This window comes from Micropterus salmoides, unplaced genomic scaffold, assembly GCF_014851395.1.
Source record: "Micropterus salmoides isolate LMB-PRFRI ecotype aquatic unplaced genomic scaffold, ASM1485139v1 Ms_hic_scaffold_1919, whole genome shotgun sequence".
NCBI lineage: Eukaryota > Metazoa > Chordata > Actinopteri > Centrarchiformes > Centrarchidae > Micropterus > Micropterus salmoides.
Genome location: NW_024041061.1, coordinates 1 through 9843, shown reverse-complemented (window position 1 = coordinate 9843; position 9843 = coordinate 1). Strand labels below are relative to the sequence as shown.

Below are 9843 nucleotides of genomic sequence, written 5' to 3'. Positions count from 1 at the left end.
AGTCGAAGAATGACTTCACAACGCAGGAAATGGGACCATCCGAGGCACACGCTGAACTGCTGGTTGCAATGCTAAATGATATTTCTTGTTGATATTTAATTAATTAATGATTTTCAATCCTCGAGTTTCTGCACACTAACCTCTAATAAAGGAAACCAAGTGTAGTTTAAGATGCAAATGATTAGATATTCAGGTAATTTGAAATGTCTTAATTTTATTCAAGTCAGTCACGAGAGCATGGCCACAAGCAGTGACCGATGAGACGTTATACGTTTCATTTGCTGGTCCATAAATCATGTCCATGCCTCATCTTATTAGAGTACAGTCACCTGGCCTGCTACATTTTTGGGAGTCGGGCCTTTGGTCATATACAGTTGCTTGCATGTGCAGTTTTTTTACTCCCATACTATATAACCTTAATGAAGCAAAACCTTTTTGTGAAGATGCAGTCACATTAATTCCTGTGGGAGTTTGCTGAAGCAGACTGTGCAGGCTGCGAGCACAGAATGGATGAGGATAAACTAACAATCTAACAAGCACCATCTCTGGGGGTTTCTAATGCGACAAAAGGTGTCTAATGGGAGCAAGGCAAATTCTTAAATTTTAATGCCTGCTCTCTCTAATGAACACTTTGAGTTCGTGTGAGTCTGACCTTTTTCCCCTCCTTGTCTGTCCCAGCAGAATCCGCCGGGCCTGCTGACTATGCCCCGGAGCCCCACTTCTAGTGAGGATGAGATGGCCCAGAGCTTTTCCGACTACTCCGACGACTGTGCCTCTGACAGCTCCCGCGAAGAGACCATTTACGAGACCATAAAGGCCACCGCCGAGCCACCTCAGAACCACATGGACGACATTCACATAAACACGCTGGTCATCCGTGTCCTCATCCCCGACCTGCAGCAGACGGTAATTATCTGTGAACGATGAGGACAGATATGTGGAGGCGATATGAAATATGAACTAGATTTGTTTTTCAATATTGACATTTGAGTATTGATTTTCCAGCCTCGTTGTTGAGATCCACTGGAGAATTAATGACTGTGTATTTGACACCTTATAGCCTTATTTACAGTCAAAGAGCTTTTATTGGAAGCTGGTACACAGTAAATTCAAGCGCAACACAGCATTGTTGGCTTTATTAGAGCTGCTGGAGAGCCACTCATACAGCAGGGGCCTCTGCAGCATTTCAGCTGTGGGTTATTATTATGTTCAGCATGCATTAAACAAACAGGTATATCTAAAAAATGTCCAAAAAGTGGAATGTGAGCGCAAACAAACTTTTCCAGATGTTAAAGGTTAATACAATGACCCACATATGATCCCATATACTCTCCACTCAACTACAACAAGGGTTTATCTATGGTGGGTGGACCTCGGACCCTCTTGTGGTTTTTGACTTTTAATGGACACATTTCATATGTTTTATATTTTCTGTAAATATAATCCAATTAGTCCTATTTCCTATATCATCCTATACAGACGCCTTATTTTGAAAACCGGACGTTGTCACATGTGTTTCCTCCTCGTGCTAAATCTATCCAGTCGACCCGGTTTGATAAATAATGTTGTAACATGAAGACTTCACAGCCTCTCTTCATACTAAAGAGACAAACTGACAGGATGAAGTCTCTAACCTGCCTGTCAGCCGTACATATTCAAGCCCGAGTCTGATCCTGGAACACAGGCAGAACCCAAACCAGATTTGTAACCTAGACTGGAGCAAGAGTTTCAGAGTGGGAAGTTATTCATTAGTCACAAATTTATCTTTCATAGCATCACAGTATGTTATGTCCTTTGACTGCCTGGAGGGTATCTAACGTTATTTTGACTTCATGTTTAGGCGTCCCACACTAGCCGCTAGGCGAGCATTAGGATGCGTGTTACATAGTGACGCAGACAGGTCACTGAAGAAAAGGCTACAACTGAGGTGTTTACAGGCAGTTCAGGACCAGTGTGTTCTGTGGGAGATGGTAGCTCCCTTTGGGGTGGCCTATTACCTGCACATAAAAGATGTATAACACAACAAAAAAGCATAATATGACCTCTATAATTTAATCTTAAAGATGTATTTTATGTTGTAACATGTCCTTATCACATCCATCTATGTACACAGATTAATCATATGCATGCTTTCAGAGAAATCCTGCATATGAATGAGCTGCCTGTGGTTTTTAAATAGTGAAATATTTCTGTAACAAGCCTAATTTCCGTTTTGACGTAAATCCTTTGACTTAAATGAGCTCTGACGAACAAGATTCACTTCATATTTTCTGTAATAACATGCGGTGGTGTTTGAATGTTGAGTGGGCAGGTAGCTGGTTGAGCGTAGGTGGGGTGTGTGATTTTAAAGTGGGGGTTGTATTAATGATGAACTGATGAATAATATAAGATGGGGCCCACTCTATTGATCATTAGAATATATCAAGATTAGCGCTGGCCTTCAGAACACTAAAGCTGGCTGTGTAGTGGAACATTATGGTGCAGTTAGCACAAGACAGGATAAAGATGTGGAAGCCCAGATGAAAAAGGAAGTGACTGATGAAACACGTTATAATTGTCCCGCAGTTTTCCATTAATATGTAAATGAGTGGCAGGTAGATTAATAACAGAAAGCAAAGAATGCATAATGAATGTTATTCTTAGGTCCAGACCTCATACATACACAAAATGCATCACTGGAAAACTACCGTTTTAGTTTGCCCACATATTATGAAATACACTAGGTGAACTCGCTGCAGTAAATCTGCAGTATTCCTGAACTGAAAGCAAAAGTTTGACATTTTGGGAAATACACTTTCACTGTCTGGTGAGGGGTTATACGAGAAGACAAATCCACTCTTATATGGCTCATCTAAAAAGCTCGATCCAGCAGCCCATTAGCCCGATGAAACAAGGGAAAACAGTTCAATGGAAAGAAAATCTGCCTAGCAGCACCTCTAATTAACATGTTCCAGCATGCTACATCTGAGTCTCAGAATACGGCCGTACAGGTCGCCTGTGCACGCAGCGGATCACAAGCCATATTTACGTTTATTGTTTTGCAGCATCCTCTAGAGGCCGAAGTAGTTAAGACGAGGTGAGGTGGTGCACGTGCCAGTGGGTGCTCTCACCTCATTTTCACTTCACTTAGCTGCATTTTACGACACATGAATAGCTCCGAGTTTGCAGGAAAAAATAACGGAGCACAGCTACGCATCATAATTTGCCAAACACACACTAATGACAGCCGCCTCAGACAAACTAAATGAAAGTATTACTAAATGAAACGCATAAAGGACAATTAATATAACTTGAATTATCCAAAGCATTAACCATATTTCCTCTACGGCTCTAACATAGTATAAAGAGTAAAAAGAAAAAGTCTGCTTAGGAAGGAGCACTGGGTGGATGGACTGATCTAACACTGATCCATGAGGCTGCTGTTCGTGTCCCTGTGAAGACTTATATACATACATAAGTTAAGTCACATCACATACTAACATAACCTACTTGTTTTCACCCAAACCATGACCTTTTCCTAAACCTACCCATGTAGTTTTGGTGCCTAAATCTAACCAAGCTGCGACAGTTTCACAATGTTAAACAGTTTATCATTCTTTCCGTGTCGTGAGTCAGTGCCAAACAACCTATTCTGCCATTTAGGTGTAAGGACATGCTGAGCAAAGTGGGAGGGCTTGCTATTTTTTTCCTCCCTTTATTCCCATTTCACTTTTTTCTTTGAGCAACATGTTTCAGCTTTGTATCTGAGCTCAAGCCTTATAGCCTCACTGAACTAACGACTAAAGTAGAAAACAAGCAAGCTATGATGACGTGTGTAGGTTAACAAGAAAACCAAAATCAATTTAACATCCGACTTCTTCTGCTTTATTTTTCTGCTTTTTAAACCCTGTGTCATGCCCGAAACTTGTTTGTGGATAACATCACAGCTTTGACAGTGGAATCTGTGAATCTAGTATTCATTTTTTTTTCAATTCACAGGAATTTTGAATGTTTAATTTAAAAAAGCAGCCCAATGCATTCACACATGCGGCACACTGTTGCTTTTAATGAAGCCCCAGGTGTGAGTACAATATAAAAGGTTGTTCCTCTGAATTAACTGTAGCTTCTGTGGGCATGTTCTCCACCGCATTGTGAACTGTAGCTGTCAGTGGTATTTGCTTTACTGTCATTCCCAGAAAAGCTTTGGATATAAAGGTTTATCATCAAAGACTAACTGTAGCTGCCAGAGTCTGTACAGTAGTTTCATCTTGGGCCGATGCAGCTTTGTACTGGAGCTCTTCATTTGATGTGCGTGTCCTAGGGGAACCGTGCCAGATAGCTTTAGACTGGATGTCATTGACAGTACAGTGAGTTGTAGCATTTTCTCATCGTGAACATCTGAACAAAACAGAAGGGCAGAAGAAGAAAGACAGGGAAACAGGAAGTTGGCAAAGCTCTGCCTTCTGCAGCCACCCGATGCCCTTCTCTCCTGAGTTCCCCTTCTTCGTTCTGACTCTCCCTCCCATTTTGTCCAGTTTGATTTGATAAACTCATGGCTTCGGCGCACTTTCTAGCCGCTTTGCAAAGCACTTTGTAACTTCCCGAATGGCGGATCTTAACAGAATAAAGCAAAGGCAGGGTTGGATCCTGGGGCTACGGTGTTGATCCAGAGATGAACCCGTGACCCTTTGATGTAATTAGCACAGTGGTTATAACTCCAGCACAAAAGGTGTGTGTGTTCACATGTGCACTAAGCTCTCTCACATGTATGCACTCATGCTCCTGATTTGACATTCATCACTGAGCACTCAGTGGTGCCACTTGATCCGCTTGGAAATCAAACTCGGTTGAATAAATCAAACTCTGTTGAGTAATTCAAATGTACACAGCCGGTGCACGTGAGCCCGGCCTATTCTATATTTCTGTAACTTTATCATCAGGGATCATGATGAAGATGTATGATTGATGCATGAATGTGAATCATCACTTATTCACTTTAATAAAGACATGTCCTCACGATCGAAGCGTGGCGGTGCGGTATCGTAACCTTCACTCACTTAAATCAAAGATCTCTGAGTCTCGCTCCGTCTGCGGGCTGAATCGCCGTGGTTCACGTAAAGCACCAGGTGACTTGCTGGAAAAGCTTTTGACTGACCGCATCTGCGTGTGAGAGGGGGTTTTCTGCTGTTAATGCTGACAGCAAGGCTCCTTTCTGGGGATTTTAATCCATCCCCTAACACCCTTTATTAACCTCCCTGCCCTCCTCCCGTTAAAAAAAGTGAGCTCCCCTGAAAGCCATTGTAAAGTTCTCACACTGGTTGGATGAGAAGATAAATACCACTCTCTTGTCGTGCTGGAGCTGGAGCCAGACGGCGATTAGCATAGCTTAGCATAAAGACTGGAAGCAGGGGGAAGCAGCTAGCCTGACTGTCCTCAGTTTAAAAAATAAACTATTATAAGAACAGTTGTGTTGTAACTATTTCTTGGCCTAAACTAGATGTCTGTAAACATTCTCAGTCATCCAGGTCGTAAATTAAGGGGTCAACTGGACTTGTTAATTAAAGCAAGCTTTAAAGGTGTTTTGAGGGAACGTTTGACAGAGCCAGACTGGCTGTTTCCTCCTGCTTCCAGTCTTTATTGTAAGCTAAGGTAACCACCTCCTGGCTCCAGCTCCGAATGCATTGACTTGAAAGTGGTTATAATCATCTCATCTAACTTTTGAAGGAATGCGAGAGAAAGCGAACAAGCATGTTTCACACAATGTCCAAATACTCCATTGTTATAATGAGGCCTGGTACAACAGCTGTAACATTTGCCCTCTCTTCAACACAAATACCAACACTACAAATCACAGAAAAAGACAGAACATTTCCTCTTTCCCACATGCTTTTCTGCGTCTTTGCTTCTTCTACAATCTTTAAATTGTCCTCTTCAAATAAGCCTTTTATCTCACTGTATTTCAGCCGTCTCCCGTCCTAGCACACCGCTCTTGCATCCAGATGGAGACCCATCTTTTCAGCGCTTATCTTGCTAAAGATTCAAAGATTGGACACAATGGCGGACTTGAGGTTAGACAAGCAAGCTACTTTTCCAAAGATTGTTGCTTTGAATTGTTGGACCCCGGTTTGAGAACACTGAAAAGATTATGCGCTTTCAGTAACGCTACATGGTCATATGCGAAGCCACAGCAGCCAATCGAACCGAGTTCAACCTTCATCAAGTCAGACAGCAGCAGCAAGTAGCCAGGTGCGTTCACAAGAGTGATCGCTCCCCAGTGCCCTGTACACATCGTTTAAGTTAAACTTGTGTTAAGGGCTGAAGAGGCAGCAATAATGGGAGCAGATGGAAATTTGCCACTGTAACAAACCAGCAGAAGGAAAAAAGACCATATCAGTCCAAACAGCCTGCCAGATGCCATCTGTTTCTGTACTGTACCTTCAACCCTTCATCTTGCCATCCCTTCCTCGCCTCTCCTCAACCCACTCAACGCCAGGCGAGAGGATTATGGTGAAGCAGAGTTCACAGACTGCTCATCCCTTTAGCCTTTATCACAGACACAGGGCTGCTATCGCCGGCTGAGCAGCACATCCAGCTGTAAACACTCGCAGACACTTCCTGAATGCCACGGCACAGTGCCCATAATCCTCTCTGATTCAGGCGAGGCCAGAAGTCCTGCATTGTTTGTTTGTTCCATTGTTTGTTTGTTTGTTTTTCACTCCAGGGATGCTGAAACTTGGAAAGACCAGGGGGCAGAGGGGTCATGTCAGTTACATCCTCAGCGGGCGAATTGGCCCTGTTTAACAAATAGCATGGCTACAATACACAATCAACAAGCTTGGCAGTGCTGCGTGGCGGTCGGGGGTTATTTGTAGTAACTGGGGCAGGGTTTGTGTAATTAAAGCACCAATTTCGATGGGTCTAAACTATTTTGATTGTGCACCATTGTTTGTGATTGTATTCAAATCCTCTTATCACTCTTGCGTCCCAGCCTATTAGCATCTGTCAATCAAAAGTTGACAAGTTAAAAGTCTGTCACAAGTTGATAACATTACATGCTTTTATTTAAAAGATTAATTCTTCATTTGTGTTGATTGCTGTGACTGCCAGCCAGCACTCCAGTCATCACTTTGTAATCAGTGTCTCTTTTCCACTCCCCCCCCCCAAAACCCAACCAGAAATGCATGCGGTTCAACCCGGATGCGACGGTCTGGGTTGCCAAGCAGCGGATCCTGTGTACCCTTAATCAGAGCCTGAAAGACGTGCTCAACTATGGGCTTTTCCAGCCAGCTAGCAACGGGAGGGACGGCAAGTTCCTGGATGAAGAGCGCGTCCTTCGAGAGTACCCCCAGCCAATCAGCAAGGGTGTCCCGTCTTTGGAGGTAAACTGTTGGCCAGTTGGATCATTACTCCAGTTAGTAGGGATGGAATCTAAATGATTGAAGAATTAATATTTGTCATTAGTCAGGACTCAAAGTACAGTGTCTCAACGTTAGAGCTGGAAAAAGGCTTTCAGTATCAGTCCATCAAATTAACTTCAAAACTCTTCAATTGAAGATTTAGAGTCTCAACTATGATGAAGGATTTCTGAGATGCAAACAAAATTATTCAAAAATCTTGTATGAATCTGTGTACATCCTGCAGTGTGAAATATTTGCGTCTTGGGTCAGTGACATTCTTCAGTTTCAGTCTTTCCTCTTGAGCGTGCGTAGTGGCACCATGTCTTTCTGTATTGAGACTATTAAATTAGGTTTGAAAAAGCAGATACAGATGTTACGCTTTGAGGTTGGGGTGTTTCTCTAAGTGCATCGCTGCATGTTTCAGGGCATGGGTCTAACTGCTGATGTTTTAGATTGTATGCACCTTCACTCCGTCTGCTTTATTGGATGGTGATGCATCAGGGGACAAACCAACTCAGGGTCCAGACAGAAAGACACGGGAGACCAGCACTGCTGCTCTTTCTCACATGGGGGTAGGCTACTTGGAGTCGAACATGAAACACATTTGTGATGTATTTTATTAACTCTGCCAAACGTCTTTGCCAACAAAATTGGAAAATATCACAAAAGTGTGAATGTTAACTCTTGACCTTGAAAATAGTAGTTTGTAGTTTAGTAGTTTCTCTCTGTCTTCATCAGTGGATTGAGTTTGCTGACTTGTAATGAGCTGTATAGTATAGTGAGCTGAACTACTGTTTTTAAATTGACAAAAGAAAATTCATCATGAGGTCCACTTACTGACTGAGAAACTCAGTTTGCTCAGGAAGATTTTGCTGAAAGCTGCAAAAACATCAACACGTGATGGGATTTTTTTTTTCAAACTACTATTTTCAAGGTCAAGCGTTAACGTTCACACTTATGTTTGTGATAGTTTCCAATTTTGTTGGCAAATACGTTTGGCAGAGTTAATAAAATACATCACAAATGTGTTTCATGTCCGATGTGAGAAAGAGCAGCAGTGCTGGTCTCCCGTGTCTTTCTGTCTGTCTTGGTAAATCAGTGGTGTGTTTAGTTCAGCTAACTCAGGCAGCCTTGTTGTTCCCATTTTCGTTCCTGCCATACGCCTGGAAAGAAATACGTTTGTTTTTGTGATGGGATTGTCTGTTAGGGTACAGTGTAACAGCCACACTGTACACTGTGAGGGTAAAGTAACGTTCAAGTAAATTATAAATTAAATGGATTACCTCAAATATTAATATTGATATAATATTAGTTAAATGTTATATTAATATTGACAACGAAAATGTTATTACTTCTCTATATTAAACAATCCCATGCTTCACAAAAAGATGATGTAATTTCATATTTCACACAGCCTGCCAGTAAACCAGATACCATGAAAGTAATGAAATGTGCCATCAATAAAGAGGACACATCTTAGGCTTGATCCCCTAGCGATCCTCTTTCCGGAGGAACAATTGCTTTCACGATGCACCCGGAGGTGTCAAGTAAACAACTCTGAGCGTTTTGAGGGAAAGGTTATCAGTTATTGGAACAGAGCTTTAACAGAAGCCTTGTTGGACCCATTTGTGTTTTTAATAATTTGTCTTTCACTCAACAGTTCCGTTACAAGAGCAGAGTCTACAGGCAGCCCAATGTGGACGAGAAACAGATTGCCAAGCTTCATACAAAGGTGAGATTAACTGAATCACTGTTTTGTTACCGGTCAGCGATAGATGCTGCCTTTCTCCCGCTCCACTCTTCTTCCACTCTGTTTTGAAATTACGGGAAACATTGCCCGCCAGGAGACAAACTGAAGAGTTGGAATGAGCAGCTGAACAGACAAAGAGATTCAAGAAAAAGATGTCACAGTACCGCCCACCTCAGTCTGACTGTCGACTGGCCTCTGGAAAGTGCAGTGTGAAAACACCACAGTAATGACTGTTTCACGCCAAAGGTGTTGCCAAAATAAAATAAAACTTTTTTTTTTTTTTAAAGGAAAGGCCTTTCACAGATTGCATTATCTATTTAGCAGCTTCACTGGTTGATTAGAGTAAGAGAATGTTTGTCGCTGTTTGGTTTAATTCTTGGCAGCTTGAACTGTGTGACACGGGAACGGTGGTGAAAAACACTCCGCTAGCACACAGTGGATCTTACCTGTCAGTCTGGGCTTATTTGGAGCTGTGATGACAAAGGGAAACCTGTAAGTCTGTATGCTGCTCAGTAGGAGCGTCTAGCCTCCTGCCAGCCCCAACCTCTCCATCTCTACCCTGCCGCATGAAGTAAAGTAAATAGAAGATTTTTAGTCTTTTCATCATTGCGTAAGGCTAGCTCTGGGCTCTGTCCCATAGCTACTGTAATCCTGTAGTGCAGCCAAAGCATAAGTGTCTCTGGCAGCTCTCTGTTAGAGGCACACTGGGAAACTGTC

General features: G+C 42.4%; 1 protein-coding gene across 1 annotated transcript; it reads left to right on the top strand.

Moving 5' to 3' along the window:
- Window positions 1-677: 677 nt before the first annotated feature.
- On the top strand, window positions 678-9108 carry LOC119911153 (SH3 and multiple ankyrin repeat domains protein 1-like; the record flags this gene model as incomplete). Its single annotated transcript, XM_038729966.1, has 4 exons — window positions 678-906; window positions 5943-6047; window positions 7155-7358; window positions 9037-9108. Coding segments are annotated over exons 1-4 (585 nt in total), but the record flags the coding sequence as incomplete, so codon positions are not given.
- Between the last annotated feature and the right edge of the window lie 735 nt (window positions 9109-9843).